The 26,276-nt window shown below is 37.0% G+C and overlaps 1 protein-coding gene across 2 annotated transcripts; it reads left to right on the forward strand.

Annotated features, from left to right (window-relative positions):
* The first annotated feature begins 683 nt into the window (after positions 1-683).
* YEATS4 (YEATS domain containing 4) lies at positions 684-20,278 on the forward strand. Of its 2 annotated transcripts, XM_004752453.3 has the most exons (7): positions 685-975; positions 3,837-3,956; positions 6,865-6,931; positions 7,040-7,134; positions 12,264-12,356; positions 12,447-12,534; positions 19,627-20,278. In XM_004752453.3, exons 1-7 carry the CDS (start codon positions 925-927, stop codon positions 19,794-19,796), a joined length of 684 nt encoding a protein of 227 aa, XP_004752510.1. In that variant the 5' UTR covers positions 685-924; the 3' UTR covers positions 19,797-20,278. The 2 variants fall into 2 exon arrangements, with proteins under 2 accessions (XP_044929055.1, XP_004752510.1); XM_045073120.1 differs by lacking the exons at positions 6,865-6,931; positions 7,040-7,134 and having other exon boundaries at positions 684-975.
* The last annotated feature ends 5,998 nt before the right edge of the window (positions 20,279-26,276 follow it).

The following is a 26,276-nucleotide window of genomic DNA, read 5'->3' on the forward strand; positions in this document are numbered from 1 at the left end:
CTCAGGTCATGATCCCAGGGTCCTGGGATGGAGCCCCGCATTGGGCTCTCTGCTCAGCGGGGAACATGCTTCCTCCTCTCTTTCTGCCTGCCTCTCTGCCTACTTGTGATCTCTGTCTGTCAAATAAATAAATAAAATCTTAAAAAAAAAAAGAAAAGAAAGAAAAAGAAAAAAAAAAAAAAAGAAAGCAAAGATAAAGGGATTAAATAAGAAATAAGCCATTCAACCCCGGAGGTCTGGATGAATACAATGAAAAGCTGTGGGCAGGCGAATAGAGTTGAACTTCATTTCAAAATACTTTTTTTTTTTTTTTAATTTATTCAGAGAGAGAGCACAAGCAGGGGGAGAAGCACAGCGAGGGCAGAAGCAGACCCCCGCTGAGCTGGGAACTCAACTTGGCGCCAGATCCCAGAATCTGAAGATCATGATCCAACCAAAAGGCAGACGCTAAACCATCTGAGCCACCTAGGCGCTCCCTAAAATCCTCACTCTTTAGGGATGATGAGGTATTGGCTCCAAAAGCCGACTTCTCGGTTGTTCCGTATCCAAGTTATCCAGCGGGTCCTCAGGGTAACAGCACCACTAGGCCTCCAGCGGTTTCCCACCACCGAGGCCCGCCCTCTGCAGAGCCCCGGCCGGGCGCCTGCGCCCTCGGCGCGCCACCTCTTCGCGCCTGCGCACGGCGCCGCCACCGCTCCTTCCGTTGGGCTCTTCACCGCGCGGGACTAAACGCGCTTCCGGGACGCTACCCGCCGCGAGGAGTTGGCCGTTCCTCAGCGCCCCGAGCCCCGGAGACTCGCCCTCACTCCGCCAGAGGCCATCCGCCTGGGCCCGCACAGGAGGAGCGGGGCCTCTGAGGGGAGCGGCGACCCCGCCGGCCCCGGTCTCTTTCCCTGGCGGCGGCGGCTTCTTCCGTAGGACAATATGTTCAAGAGAATGGCCGAATTTGGGCCTGACTCCGGCGGGAGAGTGAAGGTCAGTGCCCGGCACGCGCCTCCCCTCCGGGAGTGGCTCTCAGGTCCTGGCTCCGCCCTGCGCTGCGTGGGGAGGGCGCGGTGGCTTCCCTCCTCGCGCCTTCTCAGCCCCGGTTCCAAACAGTGGTTTCTAGACTGAGAGCCTGTCAGAGCCGCTGCGGGGAAAATCAGTGTGACTTTTGGCCGCGATTTGACCGCCTCTCAACCCCTTTCCCTCCCCCGCCCCAAAAGCCGGTGGTGGCTCGGGGGAGACCTGGACGCTGTTGCCGAGGAAAAGAGCTACGTTGATTGAGGGCTTGGTGCTCCTTCTGCCAACCCAGGTCACCGGTAAACTGGGGGTGCCATCCCCCGATGGTGAGGGTAGTAACAGCAGACACTGGATGCTGCGCGTAACCGTGCCAAGCACAGTAGCCAAGCGCCTTACCCGATTCTGTGACTCTGTCCTTGCAGCCGCTTTAGAAAGGCTTGCACACGTAACACGTGCAAGTGCGAGAACTGAAGAACTGCGGGGGGGGGGCGGGGGTAGAAAAGTTCAGAAAACTTGCCGGAGTCCATGATGTCCACAACGCCCCAAAGCTTCGGCCAAGATACTAAGCAAGGCACGCAGAGAACAGAACACTGGCCCGCACATAGAGAACATTCAGTCAGTGTGAGGTTTTTGTTGTGAAAGTTGTTAACGTAATGTTTGACACTGACACATTTCCCTCCCACTTTCCTACATGCCCTGGCACATGAGTTTTTAAGGCAGGGCTTTCGAGTTCTTGATAGAACACCTACTTTTACGCCTTCTGATTTTATATTTACTGCAGAAAGGAAATTTTAAAAAATCACGCGCATTTGCACCAATCTAGTTACTCTTATCAGTGTCCTTATCAGTGTCACACTGTTTTTACATAATTTTGACTCTCTGTGTATACAGCTGTTATGCACAGTGCTTTAATACCAAGCTGTTATGCACAGTGCTTTAATACCACATGCAAAGTAGAAGTTTTTGGAAAATTTCAGAAACTATACCAAAATTTAATAGAATGGAAAAGATGTCAGGTAAAAATTTATACTACCAGAAACTTAATAAATATATATCTTGCCCAAGCTTTGGGCAAGGTTTTGGACTGATAGGAAAGGGGTTGGGACGTTAGCTTTTGGAGAACTTGCGGAACTTTCTCTACTTGTAATTGTGTAAGGTTCAAAAAGTTAAGCCCACAGTGATTTGAGAAAATTAGGCTTGTAATCTTCAAATGCTTTTCCACCAAAAACGTGTGCGAGTTAGTCATGTAAAGCTTTAAAGTTCGGGATTTCTCATTCTTTTTTTTCTTTAAAGATTTTACTTATTTATTTGAGAGAGAGAGAATGAGAGAGAGAGAGCATTAAGTGGAGAAGGTCAGTGGGACAAAGAGACTTCCTGTCAAGCAGGGAGCCCAATGCGGGACTCGATCCCACTCCAGGATCATGACCTGAGCCGAAGGCAGTCGCTTAACCAACTGAGCTATCCAGGCGCCCCCGGGATTTTTCATTCTTGATTGTTATGTGGTTTTGTAGGCATCTTTTTCCAATTTAGATTAATTTCCTTCAGCGAGAAAGGCTTTTGACAGATGAACCCCGTTTGCATCATGTGAGGAAATCCACTCAGCAACACGTCATAGCTGCAGGATCTCTTATCCATTCCCCACACCAGTGCTTTTTATGCTCATTTATTCCTTCTTTCCTCATTATCCTTATGCCTTGAACATGATGCCCCTTCTGTTGTTGCCACAAGTGTCAAGTAGCACTTACTGTGATTATTTAAATTCTCATACAAACTGCTTGCTTTCTTCTGAACTAACTTGAGGCTAATAGGGATTGGATTTGTTAATTTTCCAACCAAAACGGAAAGTTTTTCCATTTGTTCACTGCTTTTCCTCTCTTATAAGTTGTTGAATACATTGGCACAGCACTTCTAATATGTGGTATGTATATCTTGCTCTTTGATGTTCAGATACATTTTTACTGTTGAACAATTAGTCTCAAATTTCATGTGCAATATTCAGCATTTTCTCCTCAACTTGAAATTTTTTGTCTCCTTTTCATGATAATCAGGCAACAGTCACCACATCTACACTTACCAGATGTGATGTGAAACATGAACTTACATCTCAGAACTTAATGCATGAGTAATCAATTGAAAAATGTTTGCCCTAATTCTACCTAAAATCCTCTCCCAGACTGCCTTTAATATTTGTACTCTGTTTTGGAAAGCACTGCCATAAGCTGATAAATCAGGACATTATTAACATCAGGTGATGGCAGTTAATTGGCAGTCTTAATTTAATTCCCAAGGCTTGATTTAAAGTTTGTAAATAAAGAGCCTTTCTTCAAAACAAACAAACAAAAAATCAAAGTATTTTACATAATTTAAATAGACATTTAAAAAATGGGGACATTGGGGCGCCTGGGTGGCTCAGTGGGATAAGCCGCTGCCTTCGGCTCAGGTCATGATCTCAGGGTCCTGGGATTGAGCCCCACGTCAGGCTCTCTGCTCATTGGGGAGCCTGCTTCCTCCTCTCTCTCTGCCTGCCTCTCTGCCTACTTGTGATCTCTCTCTGTCAAATAAATAAATAAAATCTTAAAAAAAAAAAATAAAAATAAATTAAAAATAAAAAAATAAATTAAAAATGGGGACACTGTAATTAATCTGGTGTTTAGTTACTTGTGTTAATATGAAGGTAATTGTCTGATACTGATTTGTTGAGAGAAATCCATGTTATAAGCAAACTATTTATTTAGATTGCTTGCCATTCCTTAAAACAAGTTTTCAGAGCTCTTATTCTGTATATTTGGGTAATGATGCAGTATTAATTTGTGTTGAAATTATTTTTCTTTTAGGGGGTTACTATCGTTAAACCAATAGTTTATGGTAATGTTGCTCGGTATTTTGGAAAGAAAAGAGAAGAGGATGGGCACACGCATCAGTGGACAGTGTATGTAAAACCATATAGAAATGAGGTAGGCACTTGTTTCTCCTGTAACTTTTTTGAAGCTACCGTTTGTTTTTGATTGAAGGTAAATTGTAATATTACAGATAACTTTCTGGTTATAAAATTGTCACATTGTAGAAATGTCATCCCCCAGATGTTGAAAGAATAAAGTGAGAGTTGTCTTCACATAACTATTAGTAGAAATCAATTTTCCAATAATGTTTTCTAACTTAAGTTATGACAACAAGAACCATGCTATAAACACAGCACATCTTCCAATCATTATGTCTTAAGTTAGCTTCCTATTTAATCAGGAAGGGTAGTTCATACTTTTTAGGAACAATTTGGTAATAAGACCATCAGGAAGGTGAAAGACATGAAACTATAATCTGGCTGCTAGTAATTTTGTTTGGCTGCTGAATCTCTAATGCCTGGAATACAGTCAGTACATAGTAGGTATTTGCTGATTTAAAGTTCACACAAAAATTTGTATGTGAATGTTTGTAGCAGGAGCATTCATAATAGCCAAAAAATAGAAACAATCCAAGTATCTTTCAGCTGATGAATGGATAAGTAAAATGTGTTATATCCATACAACAGAATATTACTAGGCAGGAAGAAAAGTACTGAAATGTGCTGCTACCACATGGAATAAATTTAGAAACATTATGGTAAGTGAAAGAAGCCAAACCAAAAGCTGCATATTGCATGATTCCATTTTTATAAAATGTCCAGAATAGGGCGCCTAGGTGGCTCAGTTGGTTAAGCAACTGCCTTTGGCTCAGGTCTTGATCCTGGAGTCAGGAGATCGAGCCCCATGTCGGGCTCCCAGCTCCATGGGGAGTCGGCTTCTCTTTCTGACTTTCTCCCCTCTTATGCTCTCTCTCACTGTCTTTCTCTCAAATAAATAAAGAAAATCTTTAAAAATAAAATAAAATGTCCAGAATAGGCAAATCCACAGACACAGAAAATAGATAAGTGGTTGCGAGTGCATGGGTGGAAGAGGGATTTCGGAGTGAGTGCTAATGGGTATAGGGTTTTCTTTATGTATGATAAGTACATTATAAAATTGATTGTGGGGATGGTTGTTCAATTCTGAATGTACTGAAAACCATTGAAGAATTACTATAAATGGATGAATTGTGTGGCATATGAATATCTTGATAAAGCTGTTATTTAGAAAGACAAAACAGAAAACCTTCATTGACTGTTGCCCTTAGGATAAAGTTAAAACTATTGTGTTTCACCTAGGTGGCTCAGTCAGTAGAGTTTGTGACTCTTGATCTGGGGTTGTGAGTTCGAGCCCCATGTTGGGAATAGAGATTACATAAAAATAAAATGTTAAATAAATAAAATGGTTTTAAAAGGCCTTTCCCAGTTCTGTTCCTGCAGCCCTTGCTGTGTTTGCTTCATCGTATACCCTACATTCCATCAATACTAGATTACTCTCAGTTTCCCAAAGGGACACTCTTAATTAAAATGTCTTCATTTACTCCTTCCCATCTACTCCATTCTTATTGTTCCCTTGGGTCCAAGTTTAAGTGTATTTTCTTCTGAACTACTCTCAGTCTCCAAAAATTAAATTAGATGCCGTTCCTACGAACTTATACCTATTGCTCTCCTAACACAGATTACATTGAAATGGCTGATTTTCCTGTCTTCTCCCTCCCCATGAGGGCAAGAGTCTATTATTTACCTTTGTAGTATCTGGTACCCAGTATTGGTCATTTGTAGAAAAAAACGAAAGAAAATATTGCCCAAATATGCTTATGAAAAGCTGCCTCAAAAAATGATGACAATATGTTACATGGTCAAAGCAGATGTTAGTATATCATTATGACCCCAATTTTAAAAAATGTAGATAATCATTTGAAAAAAATTCGCAAGAGCAACTAAAAAGATTAATGAACACTAGTGTCAAGTGTGACTGATTCAGTTTTGCACTTTCCTATTTTTCTGCAATGAAATTTTTTTTTGAAAAAGTCACTTTCCCTAGGAGTATCCCTTTATGTGTCAGAACTACTGAATATGCTTCTGTGCTTCAAAATAAGATTAGGAAAAGGAGTCTTATATCTGATGGTTTTAGGTTACTTAGTTTAGTTGACCTTAGCCTTACATAATATAATTTTATTCTTTAAAGTTGCTTAGTTCTTAGATGTGCTTTAGTTTATATTCTTATTTCTATAAAATATGTTGGAAATGTACTATTATATAAATTTTATATAAAATTTTAAATATTTATATGAATTTTGTTATGTATAATGTATCATATATAATATATATCTTATATATAAATCATATATAAAATTATTTTAAGTTTATATAAATATAAATTATGTTTATCTTTTAAAACATTAATATTTATATTTAATATATAAATAAATATAACTTTATTTTATTTATATATAATTTATGTAATATAATACATATTATATTTTAATTACACATATAGTTTATATAATACTAATTTTATATGATTTATAAAATAAATATAAATATTTATATATTTAAAATCTTTTTAGAGCATTGTCTGTAGAAATATATAAAAATGGGATTCGCAAAACAGGTAAATTAGGGATATGTATGTTCCTGTGTATTACGTTATGAAAGAATTCAACTCAGGCCTCCTTTGTTTAAAATAAAAACCGAACCTAGGTATAATTCACATTTTTTAGAAAATTATAGATTCCAGTAAGGATTAAGGGATACACTTGTCGTGTTGACCGCTGGTTGATATATGGAATTGTTCAATCACTATATTATACACCTGAAACTAATAAAATACTGTATGTTAACTATACTGGAATTAAAAGAAAAGAAAATTAGATCCCATAATATTTGAGGGGAAGTATATTTTATGAAATCAGGTACAATGCTCAGTGTATTTTCCTTGTAGTTTTTATATGTAGATAACAGAACTAATTCCTCTATTTTAGGATATGTCAGCATATGTGAAGAAAATCCAATTTAAATTACATGAAAGCTATGGCAATCCTTTAAGAGGTACAGTACAGCTTTTTGATTCATAATATAAAATTTATTTAACAAATTTAAAAAGATGTAGGAGACTGTACCAGTAATTTATAATTTGTAATTTTTTTTTCTCTTCAGTTGTTACTAAACCTCCCTATGAAATTACTGAAACAGGATGGGGTGAATTTGAAATAATCATCAAAATATTTTTCATTGATCCTAATGAGAGACCTGTGAGTAATGATAATCTTTGTAAACATAAAATAGATTTTTGTAATTGTGAAAATGTAACATACTTAATGAATAGTTTGTTATATGTTGACATTTTTATCCAGATACACTTTATGTAAGCTTATAGCATGGTGATTTTGCCATGAGTTAAGGTTTTTCATTTTTATGGGAAGTACCTTTCAAAACTTATTTTTCAGTTATAGAAAGAAGGGATATAATGCGAACATTTCTCAGAAAGAAACCATGGAATCATCTGATTACCACAGTAGAAGTTTAAAATTCAGGGCACCTGGGTAGCTCAGTTGTTAAGCATCTGCCTTCGGCTCAGGTCATGATCCCAGGGTCCTGGGATTGAGCCCACATTGGGCTCCCTGCTCAGAGGGAAGTCTTTTTCTCTCTGTGTCTCCCCCCACCCCCCCGCTTGTGTTCCCTTTCTTGCTGTGTCTATCAAATAAGTAAAATCTTAAAAAAAAAAAGGTTTAAAACTCATTAACATTATTTGGTTATTAGTAATAAACGAGATGAGTCCATCTGCTGTTCAGAATGAGAGTATCTGTTTTTTTATAGTTACAACACCTAGCAACAGTGTTTTTTGTTTTTTTAAGTTGCTGTCACTACTAGCAGCTTCATTTTATGCTTGAATTTTAATTTACAACCACTGATTTTTTTTCTTTTGTTCTCTTCTTACCAGATTGTTGCTTGATAATGTAAAAAGTCCCTCAAAACGTTCACTTTGATCCCTCAGCAGTTTTGTGAGGTTGAGGATATCATCATTTTAGAGATGAGGATACTAAGGTTCAGGGATCAAGTCATATACTCAGAAACACAGTTAACTGTGGCAGTTAGTTTTTGAACCTAGTTTATTTGCATTCAGACCTCACATTCTTTGCATTATCTTTCCTTTGAACTAAAACTACTCAGCTTGTTTTGTTTGTAAACCCATAGGGTTACAACTCAGTTATAGCTCCCTCATTCCACTTGTGTGGTTGGTGTTTAACTCCAATTTCAGATCATCACCATTAATTTTCATCTTGATAGATTCAGTGCATTCCTTTAGCACCAAACGTTTACACTTTAATAATCAGATTATTTATAAAAGTGCTTCTAATAGAGCTTCTAATAGGGCTTCTAATAGAGCTATGACCTGGGCCTGTAGTCAGAGAATTAGTTGTTTTTCAGTTGTTGTTGTTTTTCAGAAATTCAAACTCCTAGGCCCCATCCCCTGGAGAGTCTGATTTAGTAGGTTTGGAGAGGGGCCAGTACCCCTCAAAATAACCCATGTGATTTTGGTGCACAGTAAGACTTAGGACCCATAGGTATAGGCCATACTTCTGCTATGCAGGAAGTCCTTTAGGCAGTCTTTCAAATGAGTCTTGTTTGGGCTTGCTGTCTCCAATAGAGAGACTGTTGACTTTGTTATTAAGTGAAAGATCCTGTTCAGTCTGGGGTAGTTATGGTGGTAAGAAAGCTCTAGTTTAGGGCCTCCTGGGTGGCTCAGTGGGTTAAATAAGCCTCTGCCTTCAGCTCAGGTCATGATCTCAGGGTCCTGGGATTGAGCCCTGCATTGGGCTCTCTGCTCAGCAGGGAGCCTCCCTCTCCCTCTGCCTGCCTCTCTGCCTACTTGTGATCTCTCTCTCTGTCAAATAAATAAAATCTTTTAAAAAAAGAAAAAAAGCTCCACCTTGGACTTTTTACCAATAACTAACTATTCATATATTCATTTTCTTTTCTCCTGAATAACATCTATAGCTCATTTAAATGTTTTCCATGTGATAAGGTTTTCAGATGTCCTATCATTCTTTTGTTCTTTTAGAATACTCGCAACAGACACTATATTCTAACTGGCAAGAAATTATTAAATATCCATTACTTGCCAAGATACTGTTCAAGGGGTAGGATACAAAGATGAGATTCTGCTCCTGTCCTTAATGAAAATAGTCTATTAGGAAGGATAGAACCCAGAAATACAGCAGATGTTGAGAGAAGGAAAAGAAATCAGTAATGCTACTAGTGCAGAAACTCTTTTTAACTTTGTAAGATTACTTGAATTCATTTTTACTTTGAGAATGTGTTGCCTTACTTGTCTGTTCTTCATCTGTCCTATCCATCACTCCCAATAGGAAAATACATCTCTGAAAGACATCATTATATCATATAACATTGTTACGAGACAACTCTCAAAACTCTTGGAAAGAGTTTATTGTACTTCCGCAGTGATTAATTTATTGAATAGGTTTCCATATAGATCAACACAGGCCTGAATTTTATCACCCAAAAACTGTCTCATGTTCTTTTAGTATAATGAAACCATTATACTTTTTTAATTGTTGGCTCTTTTTTTTGTTTGTTTGTTTGTTTTTGTTTTAAAGATTTTATTCATTTATAACTGAGAGAGGGAGCACAAGCACAGGGGAGCAGGAGCGGGAGAAGCATGACTCGGGGCTTGATCCCAGGATCCTGGGACTGTGACCTGAGCCAAAGGCAGATGCCTAATGACTGGGCCACCCAGGCATCCCTTTAATTGTCAGCTCTTTTAAAATAAGTCAATGATGTTTTATTTAAAATAATAAAGAAAGACACAGGTAACATGTGATTTATTCCTGTTACCCGGTTATAGATTAAAAATCTATAGATCAAACCATTATATGCAGTCAAATGCTCTACCACGGAGCTATACCCCCTAGATCAAACCATTATAGATTATAGACCAAATCATTATAAAAGGAATGATTGTTCCTAAAACCAAAATGCTGAACTTGTGTTTTTATTCCTAGAAATATCTTTGTGTCTAGTTTAGGCATTTTCATTGATCTAAGAATCTTCAAACACCCCTTAAAATTAGAGACACCTGTCTTGGCATTTTTCATTGTCCACATCTACATGAATGCCTCTAAGTGTCTTAATAATAAATTCAAGGAAGGATAGTTTTATGATGCAGTTTTAAATTATTCATAAACTATAAACAGTATGTACATGGTTTAAAAAAAGATTTTAAAAATAAAAAATACAGGGCACCTGGGTGGCTCAGTGGGTTAAAGCCTCTGCTTTGGCTTGGGTCATGATCCCAGGGTCCTGGGATCGAGCCCTGCATCAGGCTCTCTGCTCTTCGGGGAGCCTGCTTCTTCCTCTCTCTCTGACTGCCTCTCTGCCTACTTGTGATCTGTCAAATAAATAAATAAAATCTTTAAAAAAATAAATAGGGGCGCCTGGGTGGTTTAGTGGGTTAAAGCCTCTGCCTTCGGCTCAGGTCATGATCCCAGGTCCTGGGGTCGAGCCGCACATTGGGCTCTCTGCTCAGCCAGAAGCCTGCTTCCTCCTCTCTCTCTGCTGCCTCTCTGCCTACTTGTGATCTCTGTCTGTCAAATAAATAAATAAAATATTTAAATAAATATATAAAAAAATAATGCAAGTCTCCTGCATGAGTTTCTTAGGGCTGCCATAACAAAGCACCCCAAACTGAGTAGCTAAAAACAACAGGTATTCTCACAGTTCTGGAGGCAAGGTATTGGGCCATTTTCTCTCCAAAACCTCTAGGAAAGGATCCTTTCTGGCATTTTCTAGTTCCTGTAGCCCAGAGGGTTTCTTGGCTCTGGTGGCATAACTAAAATCTTTGCCTCCATTGTCGCCTGGCTCCTCTCCTTCCTTGTCTCTGTGTCTCTTATGAGGACACCAGTCATATTGGGTTAGGGTCTTAGCTAAACTTTATTACATCTGCAAAGACCTATTTCCAAATAAGGTCACATTTACTAGTACTGAGGCTTAGGACTTCGGCATATCTTTTTAGAGGACACAGTTCAACCCATAACCTCTTTCTCCCACCTCTGGCCCCTTCCCTAGGAAAACCACAATGATTGTTTTCTGTTTCTCTAGAAATTAGTCCCATGCATCTCACATATTTGAATCGCCAAGTTTGGATTTTTCAGTTTTCAGCAGTACCTGTCCACCTCGTTATGATGATAGATGATCCCTTTTCTTTATTGTTTCAGGCATTTTTCATTTCTCTAGAGGAATTTCTTCAGAAATAATGCCTGAGAAACCTTCAGAGCCATTGCTACTGAAAATATCTTTATTTTGACCTCATACTTGATTGTTTGCGTAAAAACGTCTAAATTTCACAGGAGGATGTGCTGTCTCATGTCTGAGTGATGGGAGAAGGAATGTTAATGGGCCCTGCCACCACACAGCATTCTTGATTTCTGTACTTGTCAACTTTGGGCTTGGAGCCCCCCGTTTCCGCTGGTTCCAACCTGTAATGCTGCTTTCTGCCTTGAGTTTTCATGTTGTGAATTTCCCTATTAGAGTTTGTCCACTTGTGTAGTCTCATCTCCTTTCTGTCTACTTGAGAAACTTGTCAAATTGTCTGCTTTAAATATAGCAATAATGCATGCTTCTTAGAATTATTTAAGCTAACCTTTTGGAAAATTATTTGAGGCCTCTGGATTGGTTTCTGCAACTTTAATATCAACTGTCCTGTTTATTAGCTAGGTTTTATTTTGCTCAAGTAATCACACATTGTGCTGCAAAGCTTTTCCTTTGATGTCTTATTATACCTGTTTTTGTGTCTTTTGAAGACATGTTGGTTCTACCAAAGTGAATTATCATTGACAAACTTGTTTATTATGTTATTTGTTTAATAATATTATAGGTCACCAGAGAAAATATCTTGCCCTCACTGAGCATTTTAGTATTGGTTATTTATTTTGAAAGTGCCAAATCTTTCCTCCCCCTGTAAATTTATAAACTTTAATCTTGGGCAGAATAACTGTAAAATTAATCCCATTTCATTTGTGTAAGTAAAAAAGTTAGTATCTCAGTGAACTTCCAGCTTAATTTCTATAGCTGTACTTCATGTTATTTTTCTACATAGTTACTCTGTAGAGATATTTTCAGACATCCATACCTACCCTCTTTAAAACATTCATGTTTGGTAGAGGTGGATGGGTAATAATACCTAATAGGAAAATAAAAGTACAGAATTTGAGTAATTTGCCACACAGTAACTTGTAGTTGAGATAAGATCTTGAATTTGACATGTTAACTAATTCTACTTTCTAATTCAGTTACAGAAATCATGATGTCTCACGATGATGAAAACCATTGCACAGATGTGACATCTATTTTTATTTCACAGGTAACCCTCTATCATTTATTAAAGCTGTTTCAGTCAGACACCAATGCAATGCTGGGAAAAAAGACAGTGGTTTCAGAGTTCTATGATGAAATGGTAAGAGGATTTTATAATGAGAATTTTAAAAGCATTTTAAGTTGTAGAACTTTAAAGTTATTGGGCTTTTTTTTCATTTTATCCCATTAGATATTTCAAGACCCAACAGCAATGATGCAGCAATTATTAACAACATCTCGCCAGCTAACATTAGGAGCCTATAAGCATGAAACAGAATGTAAGTGCCATGAATTCATAATTAATCCTGAAATATAATGTATTCTATAATGGTGAAAGGATTATGGTTAGTGACTATTAAATTTTTTCTAAGGATATATAAAGATAAATTTTTTATGAGTTAAAAAAATATATATATTACTATAGAACCTCTAAGAAGGATGCTTTAAATTGTTCACAAAGTAGCGTCTCACATTCTCTGAAATACTGTCTTTTATTCCCTAATCACATTTTAGCATAGCTTTCAATTAGTTTTGCTTAACCTGTCAGTCATTTTCTGTTTACTAGTGCTTGCTAATAAAATCTGTGAAGAACCTTGCAGAACATAATTATAGTTGACCCTTGAACAACACCGGGTTTAGAGCTGCTGACCACCCTCCTCTACCCAACCCACAGATGGTCAAAAATCTCTGTAACTGTTCACTTCCCAAACACTGAACTACTAATAGCCTACTCCTGACTGGAAGCCTTATTGATAAACAGTTAACACATATTTTGTATATTATATATTTTTAGTCTTAAAATAAGATAGAGAAAAAATGTTAGTCATAAGGGAAATACATTTATAGTACCGTACTGCATTTACTGACCATAAAAAAAAAAATCCATGTGTAAGTAGACCCATGCAATTCAAACCCATGTTGTTCAAGGGTCAACTGTATACTTTTGTATATAGTAGTATCCCCTATCCATGATTTTACTTTTCGAGGTTTCAATTACTTATGGTCAACATTGGTGCAGAAGCAGGTGATCCTCTTCCTGACACATTGTCAAATGGTCAGTGGTAGCTTAATGCTGTGTCACAGGGCTTGCGTCGTTCACCTCACTTCATCTTACCACTTAGGTATTTTATCATCTCCTATCATTACAAGAAGGGAGAGTACAGTACAATCAGATACTTAGACCACATCTATGTAACTTTTTATGACAGTATGCTGTTAAAATGACTACATTTTATTAGTCATTGTTAATTTCTTACTGTGCTTAATTGATAAATTAAACTTTATCATAGGTCTGTATGCAAAGGAAAAAGCATAATGGATATAGAAATCAGTATTATGCCATGGTTTCAGGCATCTACTGGGGGTCGTGGAATATGTTCCTCATGGATAAGGGGGGACTTCTGTACTGTGAACTAGTTTATCTCTCTTTGTTTACCCTATGCCATTTCACATAGTTTCAGATTAATGCTGAGGTGGTGAATACTAGAATGACACATTGATAATTAGTCATGTTATATTTTCCCTCTAAGCTGACAGGGTGTCAGAATCCCTTACACATCTCTCCATACAGCTACTGCCAGTCATTTGCAGTTGGTACTCAAGATGATACCTATTTGCCATTCTTGTGTTAAATTAACATTTATGTCACCATTCATTCAGTTCTTTGATCTTCCATTAATTTGCTTACGGTATATATTGAGCACCAGTTACATACCAGGCATTATTCTAGGTTCTGAAGATAGAGCCGTGTCCAGAGCAGATAAAAATCCCTCCTTCCTAAAGCTTACACGCTACTGAGAGAAAGGCAAACACTAAATTAACAAAACAGTAAAGTGTAAGTTAGTAATTAGGTGATGGGGAGAAAAACAGGAGGGTAGGGAACACCGTTGGTGGAGGTTATAGATCAGGTCAGAGAATACATTTATGAAGCATATTGAAAGTTTATAAAACATTACTGCTAATAAATTCATGGAGATTTGCTCAAGCACAGTGATCTAGCTATTCATAATAATAATTGTTTCTACAAGGAATAGTTAGAACAATAGTACACACTTAATGAGAATTGACTGTATAGTAGATAAGTGTTTTACATTTCTGAACTTCTTGAATTATGGGTATAACAACCCTAGGAAGAAGATGCTACTATTAGCCCTGTTCTGTGGGATAAAGGCCCTAGTGCATAGTGAGACTTAATGACTTGTTTCAAATCACCCAACAGAGCCAGGATTTAACCTGAATCCATGCTGTTCTGTTTGTTCTATCAATAAGTTATTTTATCTCTGTGTAAAAGCCTTACAATCTGTGCTTCTAACCAGTAAGTTATATTGGCTTTGTAAAAATAATAGTCCTCTTTAGATTGGTTTACTCTAAATTGAGGCTTAATTTAGAAGTTTAAAACAAATTATTCTTATAAATTTATAAATTTTTATAAGCATTTAATATATAGGAAATAGAAAACTGAAATAAACTAAAAGAAGTTTTTAAATGTTTTTCCTTACAATCCTCATTGTGAATTAGGTCTTCCTCCAGATACATCGTGCCCTTCGCAGTCTTACAATTGGTCAGAAAATAAAGTGTAATGACTAAACCAAACAACAAGAATCTCTGTCTATAGTGTATGCTGTCCTTTTGACAAATAAGTAGGATCAGGTCTTCCTGGCTAGATTTAAAACTACCTGTTAACTGTTGTAATGACTGCTTGTTGTTTCCCAAATTTGTATGTGCTGTTTTCAGGGCCTGAGATGTCTATTTCATCCATCTAATTCCTTTCTCATTCTTTAAAACTTAGCTCGATTTTACTGCTGCCAAGAAGTCTTCCTTGATACACACACCCTTTCACACTGGTATGAATCCAGTCTGCTCTCATAGCTCCCTCTGACACTGTACAGCATTTTCCTTTCTTATCTATTGTCTACCTCACCCCAGCATCTAACAAAGTGCCTTACACTCAGAATATGTTTTTTGTTTGATGTGGAGAAAGAGGGAGCAAGGGAATAAAAGTTGTTGTGTAATAAAAAAGCACTCTAAACAAAGTCTAAGGACAGATAAGCCATGAAAAAGTAATGTGTTCCTATCACAAATGACTAGTTTCTTTAATATATGAAGAGCTCCTGCACATCAGTAAGAAGGGCCAATAATTAAAAAGCTTGTGCCCAGCAGAAGAAACCACCAACAAAATGAAAAGGCAACATACTGAATGGAAGAAGATATTTACAAAGTATATATCTGTTAAAGGGATAATATTCAAAATGTGTAAAGAACTCCTACAACTCAATAGCAAAAAAAGGAAACAATGCAGTTTAAAAATGAGCAGGATCTGAATTGATATTTTTCCAAAGAAGACATACAGGTGGCCAACAGGTACATGAAAAGGTGCCCAATGTGACTAATCTTTGGAAAATGCAGCTTAAAATTGCAATGAGGTATGACTTCATACCTGTTAGAATGGCTATTTGCTAAAGGACAAGAACTAACAAATGTTGGCATGTGGAGGAAATGGAACCCTGATGCACTGTTGGTGGGCATGTAAATTGGTGCAGCTACTCCAGAACACAGCATAGAGGTTCCTAAAAAAATTAAAAATAGAACTGCCATATGATCCAGCAGTTTCACTTCTGGATATTTATCTGAAGAAAACAGAAATGCTAACTTTGAAATTAAGTAGAGATAGATACTTCTATGTTCATTACAGTGTTATTTACAATAGCCAAGAAACGAAAACAACCTAAGTGTCTATTGATGAACGAACAAAGAAAATGTGATACATATATGCAATGGAATATTATTATTCAGCCATTAAAAAGAAGGAAATCATGCCATGTATGACAACATGGATGGACCTTGAGGCACTATGCTAATAAGTCAGAGAAAGACAAATGCTAAATGATCTTATTTACATGGGGAATCTTAAAAACAAAAACAACTGGGGCACCTGAGTGGCTCAGTTGATGAAGTGTTGACAGGATTTTGGCACAGGTCATGATCTCAGAGCCTTGAGCTTTGCACCCAGCAGGAGTCTGCTTCTCTGCCTCTCCCTCTGCCCCTCCTCCTGCTCACACATGCACACGCTCTCTCTAAAATAAATCTTAAAAAAAAAAAAAGCTCATAGATAGAGAACAGCTTGGTGGTTGTCAGAGGTGGGGGTGGGAGGGTGGTGAAAAAGCTGAAGGGGGTCAAAAGGCACAAGCTTTCAGTTCTAAATAAGTCATGGGGATGTAATGTACAGCATGGAGACTGTAGTTAGCAATACTGATTGCATATTTGAAAGTTGCTAAGAGATCTTAAAAGTTCTCATCACAGGAAAAAAATTCGTAACTATGATGACAGATGTTAGACTTAACTGTGATGTTCATTTTGCAGTATATACAAATGTAGAATCATTATGTTGTACACCTGAAACGAATATGTCACTTATACCTCAGTTTTTTAAGAAGGCCAAATAATGTGCTAGGAAAATTAGCAAAGGCGGGCACCTGAGTGGCTTAGTCAGTCAAGCATCTGCCTTTGGCCTGGTTGTGATCTAGGGTCCTGGGATCAAGCCCCATATCAGGCTCCCTGCTCAGTGGTTGGTCTGCTTCTCCTTCTCCCTCTGCTCCTGCTCATGTGCTCTCCCTCTCAAATAAATAAAATCTTTTTTAAAAAGAAAAGAAAAAAATAGCAAAGGGAAGAAAGACAATCCATACAAAGGGAAGGAGAAATGTCTCTCCTAAACATAAAATGATTGGCCCACTTCAGTAGGAAAAAGAGAAAGGCAAATTAAATATACCCTGAAATACCCTTTTTAACCTTTCAGGGTAACTGAACCAAGAGTTTGATACAGTAGGGAAACAGAGATAACGCTAGTGGGATTGGAAAGTAATAGAACCTATAAGAGTTACTTGGCATTCCTTCAAAGTTATAAGTACATATATCCCAACAATTGTACTTACAGATATTTGTCCTACAAGTGTACTCATTATCCCACAAATATACTGAAATAATTATAGCATATACCATAGCATTGTTTATGAAAGAAAGAATGGAAATACTCAGTGTATATCAAAGGAGACAGATTAATGAGTTATGTATGTCCATTAGGTGAAGTCACCTGCAGCCATGAAAAGAATGAGACAGCTGTAGGATATGGAATGGGCTTTCAGACATAATATTAAGTGAAGAAGCAAGATACAGAGCAGTGTGTAGATGGTATGATACCACTTGTTTTGGGGGGTAAGAAGAAATCACACTTAGATGTGTTCTTGTCTATGAACAAACTATTTCTGGAAAGATAACAAAGAATCCCCAAACTGATTATCTCTGGGAAGAAACACTGATTGGTGTTTCTGGTGGGGGTTAACGGGGGGCAGAGGTAGAAAGAGACATTTTTTCATTATCTACATTTACAGTCTTTTAATCTTGTATCATATATAGGTACTCCTATTTTCAAAAATAATTTTCAAAGTTAAAAGCAGTGAAAAATTACAAAGAAAAATAAGAATTGTTTTGGCAATATAAAATTTTACCTGTATTATAAAATACATCATAAAAAGAAAGTCACTGACCATAAACAAAATAAATATTATTGAATGTTTTTAATGTTCTAGATGCTTTAAATTTATTACTTAATCCTCAGATATTCTCTGAAAAATACAGTTTGAACTGTACCAAATAGAAACTAGATTGAGGGAGACTTAGGAAGTATCAGCACTTAGCTAATAAGGGGCCAAGGTTGTATTTGAACTGAAGTCTTTCTGATTTCAAAGGGTTACCCCCCACACACACCAAACCATGCTGCTTCCAAATAGTGATCTTATCAAAAGTACAGCTGTGGGGACGCCTGGGTGGTTCAGTGGGTTAAAGCCTCTGCCTTCAGCTCAGGTCATGATCTCAGGGTCCTTCGATCAAGCCCCGCACAGGCTCTCTGCTCAGCGGGAAGCCTGCTTCCCCCCCTCTCTCTGCCTGCCTCTCTGCCCACTTGTGATCTCTGTCTGTCAAATAAATAAATAAAACCTTTAAAAAAAAAAAGTACAACTGTGCTTTCATAGTCATCAGCAGCAATTACCTGAAATGTCCACAAGAGGGAAATGCTGGACAAAAAGTAGGCATTTTTCTTTGTAAAACATATTAATACGCTATCCAAATGGAATATTTAAGTAGTTGTGTCCTATTTTGCAGTAATGATATTTTCTTTAGTAATTTGTTATGTGACCAGCTAGAATGTTTTAAATATCATTTAGTGTTTCTCTGTCATAATTGGAGTTCGGAAGGCATTTTATGTACCTGACAGTATTCTAGATACTTTATGTACATTAATTCATTAAAAAAAATTTTTTTCATTTAAAATTTTTGAATAAAGTATTCATATGAACTAAAAATGAAAGTTTACAGGTCTGCTTACTAAGATGCTAAGTCCTCTTTACTTGCTGGTCATTAATACCAGTAGGAGTCATTCCACAAGCACCAAGAAAATAGAAAACTCAACTAAGAGCACATTATCTCCAGAACTTCTGTAAAACCATTAAGACTAGTTTGGGGGGAAAGAAATAGGTCATAATATATACTAAATGAGACAATTAAAACTAGAAGTTAAAAAAATATTAAAAACCCTTTTCAAATAATATGAGGTATTTGTTGTAGTCTCATTATAATATATCTCATCATAATGTAATGAGAAATGATCATAGAAATAATAAACTTAGAGTGGCACAGCTAGTAAATAGTACAGCTGGAATTTAGACCTAAGTAGTTATTGCTATTAAAAATAATAATAATAATAATAAAATATATATATATATGGGGTTTGGGTGCCTGGGTGGCTCAATTGGTTGGGTGACTGCCTTCAGCTCAGGTCATGATCTTGGGGTCCCAGGATCAAGTCCCACTTTGGGCTCCCTGCTCAGCGGGGAACCTGCTTCTCCCTCTGACCCTCCCCCCTTTCGTTCTCTCTCTCATTCAAATAAGTAAATATAACCTTTTTTTTTAATAGGGGTTTGTTTTACCAGCATGATTTTATGTAAGCTTTACTGTACATACATTTAAGAACACTGTATTTAGTTATCTCTTCTTATTGGCTGGATGTCTCTTGGATTATATCCCACCTTATTTCCAAATTAATATGTATGTGGAGAGAAAAACAAGGACATTGTCTTAACATCTTAATTGTGAAATAAAATGTGAATGATCAGAATTTCATTCTCAGTTGTAGAAAGTGTCTCAGATTCTCTTGTGAGAGTTTAAGACTTTCTACTCCCCTCCCTATATTTAGTGTATCTTAAGTTGTTTATATTTCATCATGGAAACTGACCTAAGGAAATGCCATATTTATTACTCTCTGACATACCTTAGACATGTGAGAAAAATGAAAATGTTCAATAAAAATGTGTTTTCCTCAGTTGCAGAACTTGAAGTGAAAACCAGAGAAAAATTAGAAGCTGCGAAAAAAAAAACAAGCTTTGAAATTGCAGAGCTTAAGGAGAGATTAAAGGCAAGTCGTGAAACTATAAATTGTTTAAAAAATGAAATCAGGAAACTTGAAGAAGATGATCAAACAAAAGACATATAAATAGTTCTAAGAGAACTTGCTAGTAAGCTAAGCTGAAAATATGATGGACTTTAAGGGAGAGATGGACTGCAAATGCCATGGTGTTTCTTAGAGAAACGACACATGTAGGTGTTGACCACAGATTTCCCAGAAATGGGGTCAAAGGATTTGTACTTTTCAAGCAATCTTTAAGGTGAAATAGATGTGGGTAATAAGAATGAATGCTGGATAGGCATTTATCAACCCATTTTGGGGTAACTCTAATGATGTTAAGCACAATTTAAAAAAATTTTTTGCATTGTATATATAGTTTATCCTTTTGACAGGCATCACAATTTCATAATAAAGTATAAGTTGTACAAATTTTGTACTTTCCTGGTAGAAATAGATGGTAAATTAACATGTGTATTTAATTTTTTAAGTTCTTACCTGTCCCCATCCTAACTCTTTTGTATCGGTTGTACCCACTGCCCAGTAAGTACTCAATAAATGTAGTTTACAGATCTTGTGTCTGCCTCTGGTTGTGTTTCCTCCTCTTTGATGAACCACCTGTATGTAGCTCTCATTACAATTAATGTATCTCCCATTATACTGTAACCGCACATCTCTTACTGGCACTCACTGTAGCATAGACATGGCAAAGATCATATTTTGAGTATTGTTCTACCTCAGTACCACAGTATCATTTGTTTTCATGTAGAAAAATGTTTAATCCCTCATATATTTTCCAAAGCTGCTATGTATCAGCTTCATATATGACCCATAATTTCTCTACTTTCTCCTTAGCCTCCTGTTCAAATCCACATAGTGAGCCCTATACTTTTGGACTCATCTGATTGGAACCTGTAGTAGTGCTTGAGGCCACATAGGCTGATCTTTCTAGGCAACCCAGGGACAACAATAGGTAGAAAAGTAATTTGGGAAACCTGTAACAATATTAGTTAATGGCAACCATGCCTTTACCTAATATAAGGATTCTGTATTCTCTGTATTTATCTCCTCTAGCACTTGATGCTTTTTATCTGCCCGTAGGTTAGTTACTTTGAGTATTTACTTTGTTGCTTTATTTTTTAAGTTGGGGCACTTTTTAACGAGCATTATGAGGTTGTGGTCTTAAAATTTCTGCCAGGCCCTGTGGGATTGGAAGTGGCACTTCTTGTGACAGACCTCATTATCTTTCCTCTACCTCCAATCCAATGCCTACAGTATAGGGTGGGGCCTGGGGGTTGACCAGAAAAACTGCAATAGGGAAAAGTCCCATTCTACTTGAGGGACCCTGACAGAGGGGAGATTACCTCTCCATCATTCTAGTCAGATTAGCCCCCAAGAATGTGTTGGTTCATGGAGGCAGTTCTGACTTTAGACATGAATGAGTACAGAGTCCAAAATAGGTCATTATGGCTCAGTCTTACCCTCCAACAGTTCTTTAAACTAAGTAGGATCTCTCCAGAGTATGCATAGAGCTCTTATAACTCAGGGTCATCCAATTTTAAAATGGTCAAAGAATTGAATAGACATTTCTTCAAGGAAATACAAATAGCCACCAAGCAAATGAGATGCTCAACATCATTAGTTATTAGAAAAATGCAAATCATGGGTTCCTGGGTGGTTCAGTCATAAATGTCTGCCTTTGACTCAGGTCATGATCATGGGGTCCTGGGATCGATTCCCATGTCGGGCTCTCTGCTAAGTGGGAGGGATTTGCGTGTTTTCTCTCTCCCACTCCCCCTGCTTGTGTTTCCTCTCGCTGTGTCTCTCTGTCAAATAAATAATTAAAAAATTAAATTTAAAAAATGCAAATCAGAACCACAATGAGATACCATTTTTATACCAACCAGGCATCTATAATTGTGAACAAAACAAGACAAAAAAGTTGGTGAGGATGTGGAGAAATTGGAATTCTCATACATTGCTAATGGGAATATAAAAAAGTGTAGCCACTTAAGAAAACAATTTGGTGAGTGCCTGGGTGGCTCAGTGGGTTAAGCCTCTGCCTTCGGCTCAGGTCATGATCCCAGGGTCCTGGGATCGAGTTCCACATCAGGCTCTCTGCTCAGCGGGGAGCCTGCTTCCCTCTCTCTCTCTCTCTGCCTGCCTCTCTGTCTACTTGTGATCTCTCTCTGTAAAATAAATAAATAAAATCTTTAAAAAAAAAAAAAAAGAAAACAATTTGATTCCTCAAAAAGTTAAGCTTGGTTATGCTAATGATCCAGTAATTCTGCTAGGTGTGTACCCAAGAGAAATGAAAACTTGTTCATATAGAAACTTGTACTTGAATGTTCATGGCACAATTGTGTATAATGGCCAAAAAAGGAAACAAGCCAAATACCCAAATATCCATCAACTGATGAATGAATAAATAAAATGTGCTATATCCACACAATGGAATATTATTCAGCCAAAAGGAAGGAAGTACTGATTCTGCGGCATCATGAATGAACCTTAAAAACATGCTAAGTGAAAGAAGTCAGACACCAAAGCCACATATTGTATGATTCCATTTGTATGAAATTGCCAGAATACCCAAATATTTAAAAACAAAGTTTATCAGTTGTTGCCAGCAAATGGGGAGAAGGGGATTTCTATTTGGGGGTGATAAAATGTTCTGGAATTAGTGGTGATGATTGCACAATCTTGTGAATACATAAAAACACTGAATTGTATATTCTCAAAATGGTTTAAATGAACACTGTAAATTTGATCTCAAATTTTAAACGTTTAAGTGGCAAATTTTGTCTAGAGTTATACAGACTTTAAAAACATTCTACAAGCTCTTGATTTCTATATCTCCATTTGTCTACATGTAGAAGAGAATATTTATTTACCAAGGAATAATTCATTGAGCTAAAGACTTTTTAAAAACAAAAGAAACACAGCTAATGAGGCAGCTCACTTTTTACAAGAAGATTAAAACAGAAGTTTCATTTTTCTGCGTAGTGGTAAATAGTGTTGCTATCCAAATTTTATACATAGGAAACTAAGGGACTATAGCTAGATGTTGGGTCAGCCAACAGTGTGACTCAAATTAGTAATTAGTGTGACTCAAGAAAGAAAGACTTAATTTTTATGTTCAAACCATTAGCATTTTAAATTATTGTTCATCGCTAAGTACTTCTCAAATCTCCTTTCTTTGACTAACTGGATTAATTTAAGAAATAGGAACATCAGGTGGCAAGAATGCAAAGTGTTGAGATAAGAATCTGGCTAGCTATTAGCAACATTTTCAAAATCTTTGGGGTTAAGTTCTATTGGCTGGAAAATAAAAGGATAGATAACTGGAATCTCATGTGGAAGACATTTCAGGTACTTGTTCCTAAGCATTATCCCTAATATCTGCAGGGTGTTTTTAAATCTTAAATAGTAATAGACTTTAAATTCTTGAGATTGAAACCAAAGAATGAGATCATGGAGGTATTAGCTAGAGAGAACATGAGTAAATATTTTTTGAAATTGGAAAGAACTGTTAAAGCACAGAGGGAAACTCAGAAATCGAAAAATTCTAGATCTCAAATGGAATGAGTTTGGGAATCTCTTGGGATTTGCTTTAAAAATAATCTGGGAATAATAGATGGGAATAATCTATGGGAGAAGGTAGGGGGAATAGGGCATATGATGAAACATGACCATATGTTGATAGTTTTTGAAGCTGAGCAGCAGGAATTATTCTTTCTACTTTTGTATATGCTTGAAACTTTTCATAATAAAATTTTTAACATCAGATAGAAGAAACTATTAAAATTCTACTTTTCTTCTTCCTGAAGTCAAGAACTGATAAAGTCATTTTAATCATAACACACACTCAGAAGATGACAGTAGCTTCCAGCTGCATAGTTTACATTTTTACTTCTGTATCTCTTATTTTAATAATTCTAGCAGATTCTTCTCTATTGATGGGATATGATAAAAGTCTGGAAGGATGGGGGTGCCTGGGTGGCTCCGTCAGTTAAGTGTCTGACCTTTTACTTTGTTTTTGGTCATGAGATGGGGCCCCAAGAGGGGCTCCGCACTAGGGGAGAAGCCTGCTTGAGATTCTTTTCTCTGCTTCTCCCTTTCCCCCCAAAAAAAGAAAAAAAAATTCTGGAAGAATGGATGGGAGGAAGAATTATAAACTGTTGCTATCTACATTATATATGTGTATGTTTGAACTTTTGCAGTAAGAGTGAATTTCATTTGAGTGGAAAAAATAACAAAATAGTTTAAGTGAAAAGGAAGAATAGATGTCTTGATTATCAGAATATTGCCTCCTGTGAGCCAGATCATTATGAAGTGTCATGTGACAGTTCAGAAAAATGAAACATGACTTGTGAATTATTAGAGAAGCTGATGAACCAGGACTTCAGAAACTACTGGAGGGACTCCAGTAAGCATCATCCCTTGAACTGGGATAAATAACATCATGAACTCTCTGGTCTGGCTTTTTAATTATTTGTAGTTATTTTTAATTATTTGTAGCTGTTTTTTCATTAATTAGCCACCTAGATTTCTATAGCTTTGTGTTTTTTTTTTTTAAGTTTTACTTGTCTTTTTTTTTTTAAAGACTTTATTTATTTATTTGACAGACAGAGATCACAAGTAGGCAGAGAGGCAGGCAGAGAGAGAAGGGAAAGCAGTCTCCTTGCCAAGCAGAGAGCCCGATGTGGGGCTTGATCCCAGGACCCTGAGATCATGACCTGAGCTGAAGGCAGAGGCTTTAACCCACTGAGCCACCCAGGCACCCCTAGATTTCTCTAGCTTTGTATAATATGTTCCATGATATTCCTAACTCCAGGTAGCCTCCCCTTCTCGCACCCCAGTCGTGTTTACTTTGCCACTTTCACTGGCTGTGCAGCCTGGCTTAACTGCTCTCTATCCTCTACGAGGCTTCATTGCTCTGCAGTAATTCTTTGTCTTCCCTTAGTGAATTCATCATTGCTGTTTGAAAATTTCCAGTGAACCAAATCACCACTCCCCTTATTTCACTAAATAAGAATCATAAAATCAGAAGAGAGTTTAGAGAATATTAGACTCAATTCCTTCATTTGATGAGGGAATACAGTCTTGCAGGAATTAAATGGCTTTCAAAGTCACACAATCTTTTGGGGCCAGGGATAGAATTTGAATTCAGCATTTCCTGACTGAGCAGCCATAGTACTAGAGCACCAGAGTACAGCTCCATCAAGGCTTACACAAGATTCTATGAATTGGCTGTCCCCCTGAAATAAACTTGCCAAGAATGAAGGAGGGATGTACTGCTACCGATTCAGTCAAATCCCTATCATCAAAACTTTGGTTTATTCTCCTTTCAGCTAATCTGGTCAAATCATGGTCTCAAAATTAATGAGAATTGTCATCCCTACTTGGTTTAATTACATGCATGAATTGAAACCACAATTCTATTTACTCTTATTGTGCACATCAGCAGATGAACTCAGTTCTTACATCATTGAGATCACTGATGCCATTCAAATGGATCCTGCTCACTTCCACCCAGCCAAATTTCCTCTTTGTTCTTACCAAATCCTTCTTTCTTTCATCCCCCTAATGTTGTTTCTATCTGTAGTTTTGATTCCAATCTATACTACCTACTACTGCAAATTTATAATTGGGGAAAAATTGCTTCGCTCTCCTGAGCCTCCGTTTGTTTTAGTGAATATGAATATACTACCCATCTCAGAGAATTCTGTTTAAGGGAAAATGAAATAACATATGTAAAAGCACTTCGAGTGGTAAGAATAAAGAACAATAATTCTAGCTAGCTGTTTGTAAACGTTTTCAACAAAATACAAACTGAACCCAGCAACATACAGAAAGGATTAAGTGATCTCATGATCAAGTGGGCTTTACACCAGGAATACAAGGTTGGTTCAACATGCAAATACCACTCTGTGTTAAAGGCTGTTAGGGGTTGAATGGTGTCTCCTCAAAATTCATATGTTAAAATCCTAACCTCCAGTACCTCAGAATATGACTGTATTTGGAGATAGGGCCTTTAATGGGGTAATAAAGTTAAAATCAGTCAATATGACTGGGTTCTTATAAAAATATTAGGAAGACCATACGAAGAAGATAGCCATCTAGGAGTCCTGGAGAAAGGCCTCAGAAGAAATCAATCCTGCTGACATTTTGCAGTCAGACTTCCAGCTTCTAAAATTGTGAGAAAAATTTATGTTGTTTAAGACATTTATGTTGTTTATGGCTCTTTGTTATAGCAAGGAAACTAATAAATACACCATATAATAATAATAAATAATGAATAATAATAATGAATAATGAACAATAATAATGAATAATGAATAATAATAATGAATAATGAATAATAATAGAAACACTCAACAAACTAGGAATATAAAGGAACTTCCTTAACCTGATAAAAGCACTTATATAAAACTCATAGTGAACATTATACATAATCGATGCTTTTCCTGTAACATTAGGAACAAGGCAAGGATATTTGACCACATTTATTCAACATCTTGCTGGAGTTTCCAGCCAGGGCTACTAGGCAAGAAAAAGCAATAAAAG

This window comes from Mustela putorius, unplaced genomic scaffold, assembly GCF_011764305.1.
Source record: "Mustela putorius furo isolate JIRA1106 unplaced genomic scaffold, ASM1176430v1.1 tig00537227_pilon_pilon_pilon, whole genome shotgun sequence".
Taxonomy (NCBI): Eukaryota; Metazoa; Chordata; class Mammalia; order Carnivora; family Mustelidae; genus Mustela; species Mustela putorius.